Source organism: Amia ocellicauda, chromosome 13 (genome assembly GCF_036373705.1).
Source record: "Amia ocellicauda isolate fAmiCal2 chromosome 13, fAmiCal2.hap1, whole genome shotgun sequence".
In the NCBI taxonomy this organism is placed as follows: domain Eukaryota; kingdom Metazoa; phylum Chordata; class Actinopteri; order Amiiformes; family Amiidae; genus Amia; species Amia ocellicauda.
Window position 1 is genome coordinate 30,829,536 of NC_089862.1, and position 21,577 is coordinate 30,851,112.

Here is a 21,577-nt window from a genome sequence, read left to right on the forward strand (position 1 = left end):
GTTTTACAATTAAACAAAGTTAAATTATGAAATGACAAGCGCTCCTCATTCTCAGAGGTGAAACGCATAACCTGAGTTGCAGGACTCCCTCAGCAGCTCGCTGCCCCCTCCCGTGCAATGGTCTGGTCCCACAATAAACCCTTCCCGGGGCAGAACTTCCCACTGGAAACACAGCGACGGTTTGGGGACGCAGCCCCGGTCACCTGAGAGAGGACGCTCTGCCCAGGGGTCACAAGGTCACACCGGAGTCTGGTCTCCTGTCAAACAGGAAGTCCCTGTGTGTGCCACATTAAATACAAACAGGACACAGGAAGGGACTGTTTGAGTGACACACACAGGGGCCAATAGGCAGCTTGGACAGAAAGAGGTTTCAAAGAGGCTCCTATGGTAGTGAGCTAAACCCCCTCTTAGACAGAGCTGGACAGATGACCTCTTGTGACTCCTCTCCCACACCAGTGAAGTGGGCTGGATAGTTCTGCCACCAGCAGCAGCAGAGTTGGATGCCTGCAAGACAGAAACAAACAACCGCAGGTTACAGACCACATATCATTTTATACCACCTTCTCTACAATGTGCTTGAACAATATGTTATATGTAATCAGTTACAGATAAGCAGATAACACATGAGCTTAGTCTGAGCCGTTCAGACACCAGTCTGGGATGAAGAAAGTCCCTGCTATATCAGACAATGTTCTGAATTGATTATTTCAGCAAAGGGAGTTGCTCTTTCAAAGGAGCCTAAAGCACAGTCACCTCCTTGATGGTCGGGAGGCGCCCCCGTGTCCCCAGCGCCGGGCCTCAGCGCCGGGGGATGCCGGCCTGGACTTCGGCTGCCTTCCTCTGGACCAGTGGATCAGAGTCCTTCAGGAGGGCAGAGAGAGCTAGGAGGAGAGAAACACAGATCAGAAGCGTCTCACATCAGGGTAAGCAGGGCGTATCTGGTTTCATTGGGGACTATTTCATTATTTTATTGGCCCATCGTTTCATCACACAAATGGGCTGACAGGAGGAGACACAGATGATTGTTTCTGTTGTAAATGAAGTTCCTCATTGTCATTCTTTCACATTATGTAAGCACGGAAACTTCTGGAATCACAGCAAGCGAGAACACGACCATCGAAGCCACGGGCGTTCTGGTACCTGTTTTGAGCTTCCTCGAGGCGTAGAAGCTGCAGATGGTCCTGTCCATGTTCCTGAGAAGGGCCCCTGACACAGAAAAACAACAGGTGTGAAGCCGCACGAGACGCAGCGGGACAGCGGCACAGGAAACGCTTAATCTCACCAATAAAAACAGCAGCACTGCGGACCAAGCTGTCTGGCTCTCTTACCAATGAACACAGCTGTGCCGGCACGGAGGTGAGGGGTGCTGCTCTTGTAGAGGCGCAGGGCACAGCGTCGATACACGGCCATCTCGCTGGGGAGCTGCGCTCGCTGCGGGGACAATAACCGGGTTCAGCAGGAGATACCAGAGGCCATGTACAGACAGCGAGGCTGGAATGCTTCGGCACACACAAGGAGCGAAACTCCACCAGGAACCCACAGTGACTCACCAACGCAGCGGCCACGTCCCTCACGAAGGATGGGAAATCCAAAGTCTCCTGGCTCAGGTGCCCCACGATCAGTGAGAGTCGGGCAACTCAGCGCCGGAGCGCACTGCCGCAGGGTCCGCTGGCACGCCTGGGGGGGACACCACAACACCGCACTGTTCATTCAGGCACCGGTCAGACCACAGGGGAAGGGTTAACACTTTGAGGAAGACCACTTTGAGCCGCTGTTGGGTTTCCTTCACTCTGAGCTCATCATCAGTCTTCATATTCAATCTCCACACGGTGCCATCCACAGAGAAACCACTCGTCCCCTTCCTGAGGGGAAGTCACCCACTTTTTCATAGTTTACACAGCAGAGATGAAGACCTTTTCCTTCCGATTCCTTTCACTCCACACAGTTACGTTTGTAAACCTGTCAAGCTGACGACCCCACGGTTTGCCCTGGAGCACGATTTTGAAGAACTACTGGAGGTCTCCGTGGTATCCGCGGCCCAGTGTACTTACCTGGGAGGCGGCCGGGAGCGGGTCCTGCAGGTGCAGCAGCAGCATGGCCAGCGAGCCGTGGCACTGCTTCTGGAGAGAGCTTTTCATAGAAGCCGCCTTCACCAGCTGCCCCAGCAGCAGCACGGTGGCCCAGCGGATCTCCGAGTCCGGCTGCAACACAAGCACAGACCTGTCAATCTCGATGGCAGAAAGCTTGGGTTTCAATCCGCTCCAGTGATGGAAACGCTGTATAACATCCTCTTCTTTAATTGAGGATGGTATATAATTATAAATAGGCACGTCTTCTGCATGGGACAGGATGGCAGTGTTCAATCCTGGAGATATTCCATTCTGTTTTACAAAGCCTGAGCTATTGTTAAATATGTGTTAGATAAACACAATTGACTAAGTGAATGAATTTAATTGACAGTATTTTTTACGAAAACACAATAAAACATATATATCCTCCAAGAAAAAATGATATTGTACATATATACAAACTATTGTCCTGGATTAAAACAAAGTCAAATGATTTACTTCAATTCTGCTCCTCAAGAAAGCAGCTGACACACGTGCCTGCTAAACTCCTGGACCAGCACACATGAGCAACTCCAGAATCAATGAAGGCAGATTAGAGCCACTGTGTTTCTGAGACAGAGGATCTTCTGCACTAATGGAACCGAGGAAATGAAGGACAGCAAATCAGTCCAACACTTACATTCTCCAGGCACTCCTTGGCCGTGTGGTACAGCTTGGGGATGATCCTCTGGGCCGTGCCGTCCTCACAGAAGCGCAGGATGGTGACCAGACTGGAGACGGCACTCAGGATGTCCCACTTCCCTTCCACGACATACTGGGACAGAGCGCCCTTCAACAGCTTTAGCTGCTCTGTGGCGTATCTGTGCATCTGAGCAGAGAAAATGTAAGAACACGGTGAAAGAGTGCATTAATAGCATCGATGTAAACACAGCACTGAGGCAGGAACGCCACACACCCAGTCAAAACCACATGGACACCAACATGACAAGAATGAGCCTAGAAGCACAACATGTGCAGCTTCTCCTCCTCTTGCACACAGATATGATGCCCTGAGAGAGAAGCCATCACTGGGCCGTTTCTCTTTACCTCCGTGGGCTCAGCCTTCAGCCCCTGCATGGCCAGATGGCAGACGTCCTCCAGGGGCTCCTCGCACATCTGCAGTGTCAGATTCCTGACCTCGGTCAGCAGACAGGGGTCGGTCGGGTGCGGCTGCCGCAGAAGCTGTGAAAGGGGGAGAGAAAAGAGACGGGTGAGTCAGACATTCTGGAGAGGACTAGACATTCACTGGACACACGCATCATTGGATCACATGAAGGTCCCGGGCGTGACACTCACTCCGGCGAAGAAGGCAGCGATGCAGATCTTCTGGCCTCGGTCTGCGCTGCCGTATCGCTGCCAGAGAAGCTGCACCACCTCTGGCAGAACGGGGGCGGCGAAAGTCTTCAGAGCCCTGTGGATCAACAGCACAAGGATCAGGGTCCATTCTTTACATGCCTGCTTTCCTGCCAGCTCACTAATTTTGCAAGTTTTTTCTCTAAAGATCAATGTCTCCCTGTTGGGGGTTGATTATGAGGGTGTCTATGTACAGTTATCGGCCGTATTAATCTTGCGTTAATGAACACCTGTGAAGAAGGTTTTTGGATCTGCTCTGGGCCTAATGCTCGGGCCCGGCTCGTCATACCTGGTCAGCCGGAAGATGCCCTCAGGTTGCTGGCCTGGTTCCCGGATCAGGCCCCAGTCCTGTTGAAGAGCCACCTCGCCCAGCTGGGCTCTGGACAGCAGGACCTTCAGAGAATTCGCCACGAAGCTGGAGAGAGGGAGAGACAGCGTCAGCGGAAATAAAGGGAGACACGTTAAACAAGGAGCGGTTCTGTTCTGGTGCGCACTCAGGGTGACCCCTGGCTCCCCACACACGCTCTTACCCCTGGACAGCGAAGTCTCCGTCTGAATCCTCGACACCCAGGAGAGGCAGCAGGGCAGCAAAGACCTCAGCAAACGTGAATGCCTCCTGGCTGAGCTCGGCCAGGACATCCTGTACAGCACAGGCCTGACAACGGCAAAGACAAGCAGATTGAGTCAGAGTCTGGAGGGAGAGCTCTGTGCGTGTCCTCATCATGAGCAGCATTCTGGACACTTACCACAGAGGCCTGACTTCTGGTCGCCGATTGGAGCTTCTCCACCAGCGCCCTGAACGTCCAGGGGCCCAGATTGCTGGCCCCGATGGCCCCCCACAGCTCCCGGCGCCACAGCTGGTACCGAATGGTGCTGGAAAACATAAGCAGACACTCAGTGTGTGCCAACCCGCACCTTGACCGACCGCCTCTCACTCTCAATAGGGCACAGTGAGGCCGACACTCGATAGAATCGAATCGTGTCGGAAATAGCGTTGGAAACAACATGTGGACATTGTGTGGATATCTGACACAAGCATTTTAAAAACATTAGACAAGCTGTGGGACTCCAAACATGTCTGCTCCCTTAGAGAATCGTATCCCTCCTCTTCACAGGATGGTTAGGATGATGTTTAAATGCTCACTGGTCAGCGGGTGCTGGGTGGCTGATGAGGGACTCGATGGCCAAGGCTCTGCCCTGGAACACCAGCCAGAGGACGCCCTCCTTCACGCTCTGCCGCACGCTGTCCTCCGCACCGGACAGGCCCAGAAACCCATGCAGCACCTGAGGGAGCTGGAGACATGCACACAGGACAATTAATATTTCACACACGCTTTTCTCTGGGTAACAGACTGACATCTAACACTGGGCACCGATTGATTTACATTTTGAATCGTACAGATCTCTTCTTCCCAGCAGGGAGGCCAGAGCTGAGCTTCCTGTCCAGAAGTTCAAACACTTGCTATAGAGACGCTCTATAGCGCAACAGACGCTCTAACTCACCAGTTCGGTGAGCTCATCTTGGTGAGAGCTCAAGAGCTGGCACAGGAGAGCGCAGCAGGCCTGGGCGGAGCTGGGCTGGGGGTCATGGAGTCTAGTAAGCAGACCCTGAATCAGAGTCTGCCTGTGACGGGGACGGAGACACTCGCTGACAATCTGAAACACAGAGACACACTCAGCCCTCGACCATTGATGCAGCAGACACTCTTAAACCCCTGAGGTGACGCGGCTCCTCTCCTCTCCCTCTCCGTGGGCCAGGTGTGGGAGAGGGAAAGCAAGACTGAAGGACTCAATATGGCCTGGGGTTGGGCAACAATACGAGTATGACACAGCACGTGACCCTGGGCTCTGTGGGAGGAAGACTGTGGTCCCGCTGTGGAGACGGCAGGGCTGGACGTAGGCCTCACCTGGACGAGAGCAACGCAAGAGTCCGAGCCGGAGGACTCGTCCTTAATCCACTGCCTTATGTAGTCCATCTTCTCATCGTCAATGTAACCATCTTTAAAGAAGAAATGAAAGGTTTAGCCGACAGACAAGGCGTTGTACACTGTCAGGTGCACACACGCACGCACACGCGCACACACGCACGCACACACGCACGCACACACGCACGCACGCACGCACGCACGCACGCACGCACGCACGCACGCACGCACGCACACACGCACGCACACACGCACGCACACGCACTGAGCTGCTCACTTCACAGCCACCGTTACCTTCATAATACAGCCACATGTCCAGAGCCATCTTGATGCTGGTCACAGCCTGTTGAGCGACCACCGGCTCTGGATCACAGCATCTCGGGACCAGCGAGGCCAGCAGGCCGGCAACCGGGACGAGCCCTGACCCCTGCAGGAAAGAACAGCCACCCGGACCCGGATCAATGACAAGACCAGTCTGGTGTCCCAGCATCAACGTGTGAACACGAGCCGCACTGCTCAACTTACTGACAAAAGCTCAATCTGACTCACCCGGGTGACACTCATCATCCCGTAGATGCCCAGGACGGCGCTCACCAGTGTCATGGCCATCACTTTTGCCACGTTGCACAGAGAGGAACAGCTGGACAGCAGGGGCTGAGGAGGGAGTGATGCCAGAGAGAGGGAGTGAACACAAGCAGAACTAGACCTGAATAAACACACTTTTTAAATATCACTAGATTCGTCTCTCGTTCTTTTCATGTCAGGGCTCCTTATGGGACAGAGAGACACAAACGATGACTTCCACAGAGATGTGACATTGATCCAAAACTGTGCTGGAAAGTAGGAACACCGCAGCGCCACTGAAGGAGTCACAATCTCTGTAGCATCCATATTAGTCTTTAAACATCACTGCCCCTCACTAAGCAATGGCATCTCTAGACACAGGGGCTTGTTCAGCATCAATTGTTGTCCTATTGTAATGTGCACAGAAAAAAGAACCCAGTCTCTCGGACAGCCGATAGCGTGGCGGTCACTCTGCTGTGAGGCGAGGTGAAATGGCTGACCTCCAGCATCTCCTCCAGTGTCTCGAGGCAGACGTCCTGAGTCAGCGTGGCTGTGATCAGGGCAAAGAGGCCACATGTGTCGCCTGAGAACACCTCCAACACAAGACAGACACAAGCTGTTAGATACAACGACAGCACAGTATTCATGTGACACACGGTCTTTAAAGTGTTTAAATTGAACACTTGTGATCATATCTAATGCCGTTACATCTTTGTGGCCAATCTCTCTTCCCTGGACTCCCATTTCTGCTCCATATTTCTCACAGGAGATTTAGGACAGATGAATGAATTGTATTGTTCATTCACCAACATCACACTTATTATTGACGACTCACAAAAGTCATTATCAGCTCTGGACCTGTTTCAGTATTAAATGATTAATAGAATGAGTGGAACAGGATGAAGTGTGCATAAGGATTGTCCTGCAGGTCCCCAGTCATCGTGTCAAGACAGTGGGCCACAGGCTCCACAGATCCTACCTCAAAGTAAGCCTCGCTGACGGCCTCGCTGGGGCGACTCAGGACTGCCCCGACACACAGCTGCACAAGACGGGCCTGCTTCTCATTGTAGAAGGGTCCCACTTGACTGGGGAAAAAAGAGCATAAACATCAAACCCACGTTGCTTTAAATTGATCACTTCAGCCAAAACACTGAGCTGATGTAACCCATCATAGAAGAGCCACTGTGATTCAGGTCAAGTCTCTCTATGCACAGTTACTGTGGGGCTGATCTGTTAACAGCACACATCGAGTGTTTCTACAGTCAGAGGTGCTTCCAGTGGGTTCAGTTGAATCAGACCCTGACCCACAATCAGGGCCAGGAATCGGACACCCATGATGCACGTGTGCTGGCCGACCTGGAGGACTGTCTCCGGAAGACTCTTCTGTTCTTTCGGGACATGGAAGAGAACCCTGAGGTGAAATCTTGAATCACAATGTACACAGTCTGACAGAACCTTTTTGGATGCATTTTTATGTCGTTTTTAAAATGAGTATATTATACACATGCAGTTATCATTTCACTTGACTATTTTAAAGAATAGGGTTCAAATGAAGTCATCTGCAGTTAGTATGAGTCTTACTAAAGTGCAGAGGATTGTGACAAACACAGGTACAATCTCTATTCGCTCCCAGCTCAGTTCCCCACCGACTGAACACCTGCACAGTAGGTATTAGTTCTTTCTTGTCCCGTTCATGCCACAGGTGCCAATGAAGCATCAGCGTGTCATAAGAGAGGCGCTGGAGACGGTGGCCGGGAAAAAGCCTCTGTCTTGCCCGCTGAGAGTGGTGGCCTCGATCGTCACTGTGGGGATCTTTGAAAGCGGACGCGATCTGCGGAAGCTGAGTGTCCGCTGCGCCAGTCAGGTACGCCATCCACGGTCTGCTCACACTGTCCACACCCGCCCACAGGACACAGATTGTGTTTGTTTGCTGATACACAACACGGCTGCCACTACCGAAGACCAAACGGATCTGAGTCCTGAGGGACGGGGCCCGTGGGTCAAACCTTCCCCCTAAAGAGCGAAGGATGCTCACATACAAAACATGGCCACCATCTTGCATAATCTGCCGCGTTTTCTCCTGCAGACCCAGCTCTACAGGAGAGTGATTCTCTCTTATGGGTTCATAACCCTGCAGATCCCCAAAGCACAGCGGCAGGTATACCTGAGGCGCTACATCCTGCCCAAACTGCGCCCCTTCTTCACCTCCACGGTAGGCAAGATACGTCTTAAACAAGAGAGAGTGCGATTGTCCACAAGTGGCTGTTCATTGCTGGTGACGGCCGTCAGAGACTGAGATGATGTGTCTTCTCCTGCAGGACCTCACCGTCAGGGCCAGCGTGTGTTTCAGCGTGAGCATCATGGCTCAGGCAATCGGGAGTGCTGGGGTGGACTTCCCCCGCAAAGCGGAGGTGCTGAACGTGATGATGGTCAGTGGGGTTTCCTTGAGTACTGGATTCGTATAGATGCTTGTCTGTACAAGTATACTGTGTCTTCAGTGTCACAAACCCGTTTTCTTCCACCCTCCACAGAAATACATCAGGGATCGTCCCACGGTGGCTGCCAGTCAGTTCTACTGCCAGCAGGTTTTGTACGCCTGCATCCATCTGAGGTAACTCCCTTAGAGACGCACCTTCACTGCAGCCGTCCGGCTCTCAGCGCCGCACATGGCTGAGATGTGTTTTGACTCTTGGTCTTGGTCTTGGCATTTTATAAGTGATGCAGGTGCGACTGATTGGTCTGTAATTTCCTGGCTCAGTCTTGTCCCCTTTCTTGTAGATTGGTTTGACATTTGCCGTCTTCCAGTCAGTTGGCACATCCCGTTCTAAGTGTCATTTGGAATATTTGAGTTAGTGGCATGTCCCTCATTTCTTTAAGTATTGTTGGAAACATCCCATCTGGCTAATTCTGCTAGTCCCTTTAGTACCTCCTCCTCATTTATCCTGATCTCTCTTAGGGTTTGACTGGACTGGTTTTGAACCTGTGGCATGTTTTTTAAAAACCTCTGTGAAATACTCATTTAGAACATTTGCCACATCTTGTTTGTTTTCCAAGATACTTCCATGTTTGCCCTTAATCTGTTTTGCTTCCTCCTTTATTGACCTCTTGCTGTTGTAGTATTGAAAGAAGCTCTTTGCATTAGTTTTAGCTCCAAGAGCTATGTTTCTTTATATTCCCCTCCTTGCTTTCCTGATCCCTTTCTTAAGATCTCATTGCAGTTCAACATTTTCTTTGTATTTTGTTTTGTCTCTCTCTCTCTTTTGTATGCGCTATACAACATTTTCTTTCTCTTGCATACCTCTATTAAACCATTTTGGCCAATGTTTTTTGGTCCTCAATTTTAAGTTTTGGTATGAATTTCTCCTGAGCCTCAAGTAGTATATTCTTAAAATATAACCATCCATTTTCAAATGACTCTGTATCCAGTTTGCTCCAGTCTGAGGGCCGGATTAAATCAAAACTTTGACCCACCCACTAATAGCAAACTACAAACCTGTACATCATAGCGGTTATATTTCTGATTAGAAGAAAGTGGCATCTTAATGAAAATGAAACCGCAACTGAGTACAGTTCTGTAGTTCTCTATTAGTGGGAGGGTCAACGTTTTGATTTAATCTGGCCCTAAGTCTTCTAAGTGCCGCCTCATATTTTTAAGGTTTGCTTTTCTAAAATATTAGCAGGATCCCGTATCATTTCAGCCACTGCCCCCATATTGTGCCTTGCATTCAATTAATGGGTGAACGGGAGGGTTTTAAATATGGAAAACAATGGCATTCATGTGCGATAGCCATATGCAACGAGCTGTAGACCCCTCTGCGTGGCACGCAGACACGTTGAATATCGGGCCCACAGTACCTTGTCCAGTAGGGTTCATTCCTGTCATCATCAAATTCTTTACAATCCGTCTGCAGAATACAATAGAAAAAGACAGGTAAGCAAAGCAAACACTAACGTGTTATGTTACCAATTAAACCAGCTGACTGATTGATTAAGTCGTTAAGAACCCATGCAAAGCAGGGTGATATACTCATTAACACAATGAATAACAAATTATAAATATGTTAAAACAAATATAAATAAATATGCACATGATGTACATGTTTTCTTGATTCAAATTGATTTTATATTCGAATGTAAAAACACATTTTAAATGCCTCCTGCTAATACTAACGCCAGGCTTGTATCAGGCTCTAGCTAGTACAAATTACACTATTAAACCTATATACCTATCTGCTTTTAGAAATGCTTCGCACTCCATTGCATACATTTGATTTATTTCCCAATATGGGTAACTGCAGTTGGCTTTGTAAAGTGCATTTCAAATGTTAGGTTCCAGAGTAAACTTGTCAATAGTATCACCAATGAATGCCGAGTTGCTTTATTGAAAGAAGGTCTTAACTGGACATGGCTGACACAATGTACAACCCAGTGATATAGGATACGAATATACAAACAGAACACAAACAAAATACAATCTTACCGACTCAAGAGCAGTTGTCTTCAACTCAACAGAGCTAATGCAGTGTGTCCTCTTGTGTATACTGTTCACATGTAATACAGGATACGATGACGATGACTGTCTACGTCATAACTGGTTTACCCGAGGCTTGCTGAGCCGCAGCGTTCCAAACCGGCGGACTGAGCGTCAACGACAGCGCATGCGCGTTTCCATTGTTTGTTTGTCTTTATAACATTTGAGTCTCCTGCCCAAAGTAATGAGATTAAAATGAGGTTTAGAGGCATGTTTATGACTAGACATCTCATTATTATCATCATCATCACTGTCCTCTCTATATATGTTGTGATCCTAACTTTATTAAACGCATATATTACATTCACGGCTCGCTGACGGGGGTCCCGGGTGACGCGGGAAACCAGCCCAACTGCCCATGTCAGTAATTTCACCCCCTCGACTCGCCCTCCCATCAGAGACCCCAGTGCACCGCAGATGTGTAACTAACACATTTTATTTCAGTCCAAACACAGACACGTGTACTTGCAGATGTTGGGTCGTGGTTCGGACTCAGTCCATGTCCCGCAGCTCCGGGGTTTCCCTGCAAAAACAGCGCACAGCTGCCCGCCGGCTGATTTTACTATGAATTCGTTGCTTTGCTCTTAATTCGCAAACACGAGTGCAATGCTGTAGCAGTCAATCAGACAGAGATCTGGACTCGAGTGTCAAACACACGCAAACCCGCCAATGACAGCCTATGCATACTGCCCAGACTCGGGTACAGGACACGCATGCGTGCAGCACCCGGGCTTCACAGTCTCTGGCAATGTGACCGCTTTACATATACACGCCGTACTAAACAATGACTGCCTTTACGCCCAAATGAAAATGAAATCCACTTGCATGGCAATATCAGTCTAAACTGTCCTCCCAGCCTAGTCGAGTCCATTTTCATTCTACAAGAGGGTGGTGACACAACTATCACAGAAGAAAGATCCGGCTGCAATTCACCTTGCAAACATCCACACAATCCAGCAGATATAAACAAATAGAGACAATGCATTTTCACAAGCAAACAACACTTGATTGATAATATATTATCTGGTGTGCTCATGACTGAAATTCCAGAGCAACATTGCTGTTTTGAACAAGGTTTGGAGCTCGATAATTTGTTCCGAAGTTTTATATGGATCACTTCTGCATCTCTGCTCAGCTAAATCCAATCTGCATTTTGCTGAAAACATGGAAGAGGACCAAACTCCCTGCCTGGTTTGACTTCTACTGTTCTTGTCCTAATTCTCCTCCTCACTTACTCCGGCTAAGAAGTGTTGCTTTCAAGTCACTCTTTGAATCCTCTGTCAATAACCCCCGCAAACTCTTCTCCACCTTCTTCATCAGCTTCCTAACTGACTTATCTTCTTTCTCACCTCTGTCTGGCTCAGAGCTCTCCACCCTGCTTCAAGGCCACAAACCCACCTGTGCTCTAGATCCCTTCCTCAGGCAACTACTCCTGCTCTACCCCCCTTGAACTCCTCCCTTCACACCTCATTCCTCTCTGGCCATTTCCCCCTTTTCTTTCCAACAAGCCTCGATGATTCCACTTGTTACTGATTCACTGTTTTCTGTCCTGATCCTCCTTGATCTCTCTGCAGCCTTTTACACTGTCAATCACTCCATCCTCCTCTCGTCTCTTACTGACTTTGAGAATCTCTAGCACTGAGCTTAGGTTGTTCTGCTCCTACCTCAGCGGCCGCGGTTCATCATCCACACTGCAACCTTTCTCAAAAGATGTGCCCCAGGGATTCGTCCTGGGACCCCTCTTGTTATCTCTCTCTACACCTGTTCTCTGGACCCCCACATCACGTCCCATCCAGAACATTTTAAATGGGGTGGCCAGATGGGTCCAGTAGTTATTTTGGGGTGGCAAAATTATCAATGAAAATACTTATTAGAAATGTGTTGAACTGGTAAAGGGAGCTATTTAAGGCATGTCAAGAAATGTAACCTATAATATAGTGATTAGTAGAACGAGGTTTCATTATAGTTGGCCAATCATTGTAGGACTAATCATTTCATACACTTCACCTTGAAAAAGCCTGAAGTCCTCCCTCCATGTTCCATTATCCCCCACATTATAAACATGCACACCCAATGTGTCACCTAATTACTATTCCATAAACCCTCAGTTCATCATCAGAACAGGTCAACAATTGATGGCAAAGATCAAATATCTGGAATGGCAAATGGAGGCATGATTAGTAGAAAACCTGACCTCTACAACTCACAGTTGTAGCTTCACCTCCTCTTATCCAATCTTAAAATATAGTTTAAGTAGAGTATGCTTTAATTGTAAAGTCAACTATAACATAATGTATAAAATAAGTCAATCTCAAAGTAAATAAAACATTACAAATGTGACCATAATATCCCTTATACAGATCTACTGCAGTGATAAACAGAGTTACATTCAAATTTAAATGCTGTATTGTGGGATATTAAATTGTGACAACATGAATCAAGACCAGGTTATCAGAGATTGTTGCTAGGAGAAGTCAGCATCATAAATCTCACTCAAGCAGACAATAAGTAAATTGATCTGTTATTATTAACAACAACAATACAAATAACAATATACTAGCATACCTTAGTGAACTGTATCAACATAATTGTGTGTATTAGAAAAGGCATTCTTCATTTAATTAAAACAAATGCTTACGTTTATTTGTGTTCTGTGTTTTGCAGTTGGTCCCATCCCTCCAAGTATTATGAGAGCACAATTATTTTGTCATCTCCTAGCGCTTTCCAACGGGGAAAATGCTCAATCACTGTGGTATAAAGACATCAATGTACCATCTAAACAATGCTAGATTACTTAATGCAGTTGAAGCAACTAGATAGCTTTTGTAATGTTTACAGAACAACTGCAAGGAACTTTGCAGTTCAATATACAGGCACTTTATCTGTTGTATTATTAGTAAAACTGTATTTAGCTTCAACTACATCAGGGGAATGATCTTTGTAGTTTTGGTGTTCAACATGGATCTTTTGTTGGGGGAACTACTACTTTTTTTTGTTATTGTTACATTACCTTTTTGTTACATTACCTCCCCATCCCTTGCAACCTCTGGAAATTGGCCCTACATTATCAAAACGTTAGGAATCCCTGCTTTACATCATTGGTGCACCGTTTTCATTGTGCTTCTGACTGCTGTCATGATGTTTCCCAACATGTTAAAAAGTGAAGAGAAGATTAAGCAGCCTTGACACACACCCACTGTCATCCAGAGCAACCTTCCATCTGTAGCTCATTGCATTTGTATGTAAATGACTGAATTACCATTTTTGACAATGTAATGACTGATACATTCATAAATTGTTACAGTTTGATGCACATTAAACAAATGAATGACATCGTCAGGCCATGTGTTTTGTAGAGTTGTCTTATCTACACTAAGAGCGTTGGATACGTAGCTTCCATTATTATTATTGTTGCCTTCACTGTATTAATTGTCCTTTCAAGCATAACTGTGAGTTACAAAATGAAAACTTGGCCCTTCACCCATGAGAATGATTACAGAGGAGTACTTTGTGAACAGTATATTAGCACTCCACATGAAAGAAGGCACTGAGACTCATCATACTTAACTTCCCCATTATGACAGAAGTGCTCCCTTTCGTTGAGCTGTTCTTATTATCAGCAGACTGCCGTGTGTTTCCCATGAAAGCAGGTAACATAAATCTCAGCCTATTCTGGAAAAGCCGCTATATTTCAGCAGGGCGAAGGAGCCTTCAAATGAATCACCTTGAGAGACAGCGTTCCTTATATTACATGGGGAGGAAACGTCAACAGTGAACACAGTTGGCACAAGCTTGAAAGCTTTTCATTCCAGAAATAAATCTGCTTCTTACTGCAGTAAAGTGTGGCCATTGTATGAACTACAGCCACACACATCAGTTGTGCTTGGGTTTAAAGCATTCCCTAACGAATGAACAACCTCATTAAATGTATTGGAACATATGTATAATAATGTAGTGTAAGATTTTATATATGTTGGACATTATATTAATACATCTGTTGTTGCCTGGCTCTGCATAATAACAGCATTTATGTATTGGCATTATATATACAGTTTACTAGACGTTAGTGAGTTCTCCAGTTTTTCAGGCTGCGAACAAATAGTTAAGGGGCATTACATATTTTCACATAGTTCCTAAAGGTCTAATGGCTGAATACCATTCTTCATGCTTCAGGGTGCATTCTAGGCATTTTTTAATGTTTTCCTCATCTCAGCAAACGTTTTCAAGCCATAATTCCTCCTGCAATATCAGTTTCTCATCTTCATCCTTGAATGCTGGTGAGAAAATAATTAGTCCTCTACTTTTAAATAATCAGTCTCTCTTCTCCTTTAGTTCTTTTCATCCATTCTTCTCATTCACTTCTGTTCACAGCATTTCTGTATCTACCGACTCTCGTTTGCAATCTATTATGGGACATTGACTTCTCTTGCAATTTTCATTTACAGAATACCAATCTTTGTTTATGGGACCACTCCCGAGTTGTGCCAATAGTCAGACATGGAGTTGGTAATGGACAATGGTTTTGCTGGTACACATACAGAAGTGACAAATGGGCACAATACAAATCATTCTTCAACATCATTTGTATCTTCTTTTAAAGTACACCTGTACTTGATGGCGACTTATTTTCTATCCTTTGATTTCATGCTGCCCTGTTGAAGCATTACTGGAGGGTGTTCTATAAAATATAATTCTGTTTAATGATCACAATCCTTTAGTTTAATCATTGAAAGGATAATTGTTCAGAGTATAGTCTTTATATTATCTATATGCTGTATTTTTTATGTTGTTTAAGTTAGCTAGACTTTCTGAAGCTGCGTTCCAACTTTCATTTTACCTCACGCTTCACTCAGCCTGCTTTGAGTGAAGGCAGATGTACAGCTGTTCAAGTCAGACATATTCTATGCAGTTTAAAGAAATAGAAGTACAATTATGACAGATTCAAATGTCTGGCTCAGACTTTCCTTGAACATCAGCCTTTGCAAAGTTGGCTCTTCACATTGAGGATGCTAATCTGTTTGTACAGCTTTGGGACATCGTGTTTAAATGTCTGAAGAGTGAAATAGACATGTCTGTGCAGCTTCCAGTCCCACTGTACATGTGATTATAAAGGTCTGCATCATTCAGCGTTGGTGTTTTTGTGCCCTTTGCATTGTTGTAACGCAAACATAGTTTACATTTTTGGTCACTTTCAGTATTTTCTTAAAACTTCCTGTCCCCACAGACTACCTCCATCAAAACATATTTAGAGAACTTGGCAAAACACAGTCTGGTTGATTAAACCATTAATCTAAACTGACATTTCTGGGCCAGTAACAGCCTATTTTGGGCACTGTTTAATCCAATACACCTAAAAACGTACAAATGGACTTAACTGTACCTTGAGTCTCTTATGACATTTGAGGACTTTTGTTTTCTTACAATAAGATAAATCAATTTATAAAGACATATGAATATTTGAAAAATAAACTGATATATATATATAGATATATATATATATATATATATATATATATATACGTACAGGTATAGCGGTTTTATTGCAGAAAGTTATACGCTTACAATGGATCCCTAACAAGAACAGAGTGATTCTGATTGTACCACCTGCCAACAGTATGTCTTTCATCTCAGTGCAAGAACTTTGACTCAGTACCTTCCCGATTGCATTTTATTGCAATTCTTTGAAAATCGAATCTTCACCCTCTAGTGAGGCCCTCTAGAGAGGTCCTCAGTCTCATTTTACAAGATGATCTGTTTCAAGGTGACTTAAAAAATAGCTGTTCTGTCTCAATCATCATGCAATAACATAACGGGGCTTGTGGCCAGCAAACGAAAACAAATGCTTGAGTTTAGAATTACTGTGCAGACATACATCCAACATTTTGAGGTAAGTTTGCTTTTCCAAAGCCAGCTGTCTTGTTCATTACAATTATGATTTGGCTATAGAATTAGTGTACATAAGAAAAGCCTGACACAGTGGCAGTGCCACAGAACAGCGTGACAGTGCGGTGTGACTATGCATTCATATTTCTAAAAACTAGACTGAAATATTTATTTTAGTGATGTGGTTATTTCATTCCTTTGTTTTAGAAGGTTTCTGAGAAGCCTCCTGGTCCAGGCATGTTTGATTGGCACATCTCTATGTACTTGAATGAGAGATTGTTTTGTCTTGTCTTTGATGTGAAGAGAGTCTGTATCATGTTGTGATGTTTGGAGAGGATCATTTACACAAAGAAACACCTGGAAAACAGGAGAACCAGAAGTGACATTCCTGGGAATATATTCCATTATGTTCCAAACATATTACAAATGTTATACATATGAATTCATAAAACATATTATATAATCTGTACTTGAACATATATAAGAAACATTATTTATGTTCTTATATGTTTTTCCTATTCATGGTTTTATCGTTGGTTCCTACATTCACTCCTGAGTGCCAGACACCCATTTGGGTATATTTTTAAATGTGGGGACTAGATACCATGCAGACAAAGGGAAGCAGCATCTTCAGTCTGTGTGCTTTCAACTCTCAGCGTTCCACTGACACCAGTAATAAATGAAAAGTCATAATGTCATTTCCTCACTAATGACCAAAGCCAGTATCTGTGCAATACAAGATATATCCATCTGTCACATCTAGACTGATTTATGCATTATCAAACACTATAATAAGAGGCGCAAAATGAATGGAATCTTCACAGCTTGTGAGCTGAATTAATGTGTAATAAATCATTCATGAACAGCTGACACAGACATGTTGCTGTGTTTGTTAACTCACACTGTCAAAATAATTTATCCTCTGAGCCTTGCAGGAATGTATAATGGGAATAAAAATGATAATAATAGCAACCTATCCCAGTAACACCATTACTAGAGTGAAATATTACAAAAAATTGCATTCATGGGAAAGAACTAAATGGAAAAGTCAAAATGGACACTCTGTGAAGGGCATTCAACATCACTCTTCACATTATATAGTAGCTCCATGTGTAATGATTATGGTACCAGACCACAATGTGATGTGTGTGCATCTTAAGACCCCCCACTTCTATTACATATTTGTTTCTGTTCTTAATTTTTTGCAGGGAATTGAACAAGTATGCACATCCTGTTACACAAGTACTTATATATGTACATTATAAGTAAGGACCTTTTGAAGTATTTTTCAGTGTCAAATATACAGCATTCTTGAAATAAAAATAAATAAATCCCTTTCTGAAATTTAGAAACAATAGCCAGACTATTAGGAAGCATTCCCAACACATCTCCAAATTCTCTTCATCTGCCTAAGTACCTTTGCTAACAATAAGCTAAGAATAGTGAAATATGCAGTGTCTGGTTATAGATAAGATACAAGCTTGTAACTCAAAACAGGAAACTGCAAAGCTGTGATCACAAAATTCCTGTCATCCCTACCCAATGTCCCAAGAACACTGTTCTCTCATTGTAAAACCATCTGGTGCCATTTGAAAGTTTTCCACATACAGCCCTCTGCTGGGCAAAACAAAACATTCGTACAGATACACGCCATTTCGCAATCTTGTATTATTGCTTTGATTTAGAACAGGGACTTCAAAATTCAGCTCACGAGGAGCCACTCTCAATTTCAACTTTGGTTCCAAACTTGGTTACATAATTGGTCTAACTGGCTGATTTACTTGAAAGCTGTAACAGACTGTAAATGGCATTCCAATGTAGTGCAACTTTAACCAAAATAATGAAAATTCCAACAAAACAATATTATATAGGTCTAACTGATAAAATATTTAATTAGATAATTGAGAGCTACAGCTGGAATGAAAACCCCAGGACACTGGGGGTCTCCAGGAACTGCGTTTGAGAACTGTGCTTTAAAAGGTTTTGTTTTATGATTTATTTCATTTTAGGAGGATCACATTGTCAGCAACAATTGACAATTCATCACAAATGCATAACTTCATTTTAACCTTTACTTTTTATCTGTGCATCATCCCCTCACATCCTGAGTAATATTTCAGAAAGGACCATACTTGATGGGGGGGTAATGGAGGAAGGAAAACTAGAAGACTTTGTTCCAGATCAGAGCTGCGTTACCCTCTGCACACTGTGGGGCGTTAGGAATTAGGGAACTGGGTGTGAACCTCATTGTAAATAGTGCTTGCAATTAATTTTCTGACTGCATTTGTTTTACAACAGTAATTTAATCAATTTCATAATGTGGTAAAATTTAAATTTAAATTCAACTTGGCCCGTGCGGTTGTGCATGCCCTACATTGTTGCATAATTCCAGATTACACGTATTAAGTAACACTTCATGATTCAAAGCTTAAGGTTCAAAGGATGAGTTTTTTTTTATTATTATTATTATTATTATTATAGACAAAAATAACATCATTCTACCAACTCACAGCGAGCACGGAGAACAGAAGGAATCTTTCCAACCAGATCTTTCCAAACGTTTCATCCATTTATCAAGACCTTTGAGGTTTGATCTTGGCACCAACCAGAGGTGCCCTCCAGAAACTTGAGGAGTGCTGTTTAAGGTCTGTAGATGTGCAAAGAGGTCCACTGTTAGTTCTATTTTGATGCAAACTATCAGGAATCAGCTAAAGGGAAATGGACTGCACTCCAGGTGGCTGTTTGCTGTTTTTTATGCAGGCAATATCCACAAAAATGTATTAAAACAGGTCAACAAAAACTTGAATAATGTATTTAACAGCAGGATGCAACAAAAATGTAAACTGGCTGTAGGATGGCTGTGCTGTAGTTAAAGGCAATCAGATGATATCCCTTACTGAGGAGGGCCTTCTTAAGTATGACAAGTATTGCCCATTTTTGATTCACATTTTATTTTAATGTTGATCTTCATTTTTCAGCTTCCTGATGATGAGGTAACCCTTTAAGCTTGACTGTACATATATTACAAGAAATGCATAACATTATCAAACATTTTCAAGTTTAAATAATATTTTTACTAAAACAGTCCTGAGTCCTCAGTTCAACAAAACGCTAAATAAAATGATTTATTGCACATATTAATGAATGCCACAGTTCACATTTGTAATAGTACAAAAAAAAAAGTCTCTTCTGGTATTCACTCCATGGAAAGTTGTACACTATCGGGTTGAACTTGCTGCTGCTGTTGGTCATATTTTCTTGCTAGAAGTGATACAAAAATGAATGGATTATTCCAAAGAAGAAATGTCTCATACTTTTAAAAGACTATCAAAGCACGTATTCTGTTAATTTATTTTCTATACATAGAGTCTGCACTTTGTAATAATAAATACATATTTGGTATTGATTCTCCACAGCCAAATCTGTATCTGTGATCTGCATCTGTAAAAAAGAGCATCTTGTCTCAGTTGTATAATTGAGGGCTCATGAAGGACAACAATTACATAATGAAGTCTACTGATAGAGGTACCTTCCTTACCAAGGGAGTACATCTCTAGCTGTTGCCGTAAGCGCACTTTCTGTAAGCCATCATAGAAGTTAGGCTCTGGTGTAGATCCCACTGTTGGAGGAAGTGCGAAAATCCTCATGATCTTCCTTTTGTTTCTGGAAAAGTAAGAAAAGGAAATCATATGGTTGTATTGGGGATTATTGATTTATTTTAAATATCTGTACAGTTTTTGTTATGTTATTTTATTTTCTTCATAGATAAGTTGTAAAACGTTAACAAGGGAAAATCTAGGCTATTCCTATTGGCGATTGCTTATGTGCTGTTTGAAGATTGTTTAAAGCCGTGTTTAAATGTTAAATTACTCTAACATGTAAATACTAGACAAATATGGAAAAGCACAGTCATAATGTCACATGGGATGAACAGAAAGTTTTATGTGGGACAGCCAAAGAGACCTATAGGACATGTCTGAGTATCATTTACTGGCTAATACAAACTTTGCATTAATGAATAAGAAAAAGTTTTAAGAAGCAACAAAATGAAATATTTAGGTATAGGAAGCCAAATGTAATTGATATTCAGATGCATTCTGTATGTATTCTCTTCGGGTGTCTTTTCCTTATTTGTCTATAATGATTCACTGTATAAAATATTCATATTAATAACAATATAACTCACAATACGTCCATTGTTAAACATATAGTAATTCATGAATATAGGCCTATTACTAAACTACACTATTTCACATGAACTTACCCATAATCTCCATTTATTGAAAGATATACTGTACTTACTGTTCATGGTAAAAATACGTAGCTATATTTAACCACACAAACCATGTTTTCCATGAACGTTGGGTATAAAGTACATCATGGTTGCATCCTGTTTACTGTGGTATTTGAAACCATTTTAGTTAAGTGTTGTATTATACAAAAATACAATACAATCCTAATGCATCTAAAACTAGAATTGTTCTAAGCCTCTTTTGCATTAAATTATTATGTGTAACGTTTAGCACTATGCATTTATTTCTGTTTACAAGCAGAGTGTCTTCCTCTCCATATCCCCCTCAATTGCAATGACCCAAGAGGCCCCTTACTGACAATTTAATTGATCACACAAACCATTTTAACAATCGCGATCTGGAATCATATTGTGCGCTAAGAGACAATATGACTAAATACATACGTGCACGCCTGCATCACGCATTCATGCATACAATGAAATGCAATACACCCGTGCGTGCAAATAAAAACGTTAGCACTGAACGGTTTAGTTGTTGTAGGATTTCGCTGGTTTATATGAATTGTGTGAACTGAGTCATTCACCAGCAATGGATATCATACAGGCAGTACAAAGGAGATGCGTTGTTGATGCGTATGTGTGAATGCAAAAAGAAAAAGGCAACACAAGGGACTCACTTTCTGGCGTACATGAGGAGCCCAAAGCTGACCAGAATGACCAGCAGGTACACGTTGGTGGCCTCATTCCACGCTTCATGCACGGAGTAATCTATGGTTCCTTCATCGGCCATCACTCCATACCCTGCCATGGCGATGTGATGATGCGATGTACTGACACAAACCCTTCCCAAATGCACAACCCCTCGATGTAAACAAAAACTGCATTGAGAGGATGCAAGCCCCCGGAAGAGGAACAATCTTATTTCAGTCCCACCGCGACCATATAGCGCCATCCAGCGGAG

At 43.8% G+C, this 21,577-nt stretch overlaps 2 protein-coding genes across 3 annotated transcripts; both read right to left on the reverse strand.

The window, feature by feature from the left end:
- Positions 1 to 1,452: 1,452 nt before the first annotated feature.
- On the reverse strand, positions 1,453 to 11,196 carry LOC136766348 (maestro heat-like repeat-containing protein family member 1). The gene is made up of 19 exons (XM_066719760.1): positions 11,169 to 11,196; positions 10,947 to 11,064; positions 10,431 to 10,530; positions 9,806 to 9,855; positions 6,930 to 7,035; positions 6,451 to 6,543; positions 5,936 to 6,040; positions 5,681 to 5,813; positions 5,369 to 5,460; positions 4,965 to 5,117; positions 4,606 to 4,754; positions 4,208 to 4,334; positions 3,992 to 4,116; positions 3,751 to 3,876; positions 3,405 to 3,519; positions 3,156 to 3,290; positions 2,749 to 2,937; positions 2,052 to 2,201; positions 1,453 to 1,677 (listed from the first exon to the last, which is right to left on the reverse strand). The coding sequence occupies exons 1-19, from the start codon at positions 11,194 to 11,196 to the stop codon at positions 1,453 to 1,455; spliced, it is 2,319 nt and encodes a 772-aa protein (XP_066575857.1).
- Positions 11,197 to 19,463: 8,267 nt separating this feature from the next.
- Positions 19,464 to 21,540, reverse strand: smim19 (small integral membrane protein 19). 2 transcript variants are annotated; one of them, XM_066720590.1, is made up of 3 exons: positions 21,294 to 21,540; positions 19,894 to 20,027; positions 19,464 to 19,625 (listed from the first exon to the last, which is right to left on the reverse strand). In XM_066720590.1, exons 1-3 carry the CDS (start codon positions 21,422 to 21,424, stop codon positions 19,561 to 19,563), a joined length of 330 nt encoding a protein of 109 aa, XP_066576687.1. In that variant the 5' UTR covers positions 21,425 to 21,540; the 3' UTR covers positions 19,464 to 19,560. The 2 variants fall into 2 exon arrangements, with proteins under 2 accessions (XP_066576687.1, XP_066576688.1); XM_066720591.1 differs by having other exon boundaries at positions 19,903 to 20,027; positions 21,294 to 21,536.
- Between the last annotated feature and the right edge of the window lie 37 nt (positions 21,541 to 21,577).

Bases quoted from the DNA above. Each gene is read 5' to 3' on its own strand.
- LOC136766348 (XM_066719760.1), bottom strand. From the start codon at position 11,196: ATGCGTGTCCTGTACCCGAGTCTGGGCA. The intron at 4,335-4,605 runs GTGAGCATTTAA...TATGTTTTCCAG, and splicing joins CACCCAGCACCCGCTGACCA to CACCATTCGGTACCAGCTGT. The intron at 4,117-4,207 runs GTAAGTGTCCAG...TGCCGTTGTCAG, and splicing joins CCAGAAGTCAGGCCTCTGTG to GCCTGTGCTGTACAGGATGT.
- smim19 (XM_066720590.1), bottom strand. From the start codon at position 21,424: ATGGCAGGGTATGGAGTGATGGCCGATGAAGGAACCATAGATTACTCC. The intron at 20,028-21,293 runs GTGAGTCCCTTG...TTACTTTTCCAG, and splicing joins CTCCTCATGTACGCCAGAAA to AAACAAAAGGAAGATCATGA. The intron at 19,626-19,893 runs GTACCTCTATCA...TATCACTTCTAG, and splicing joins GTACTCCCTTGGTAAGGAAG to CAAGAAAATATGACCAACAG.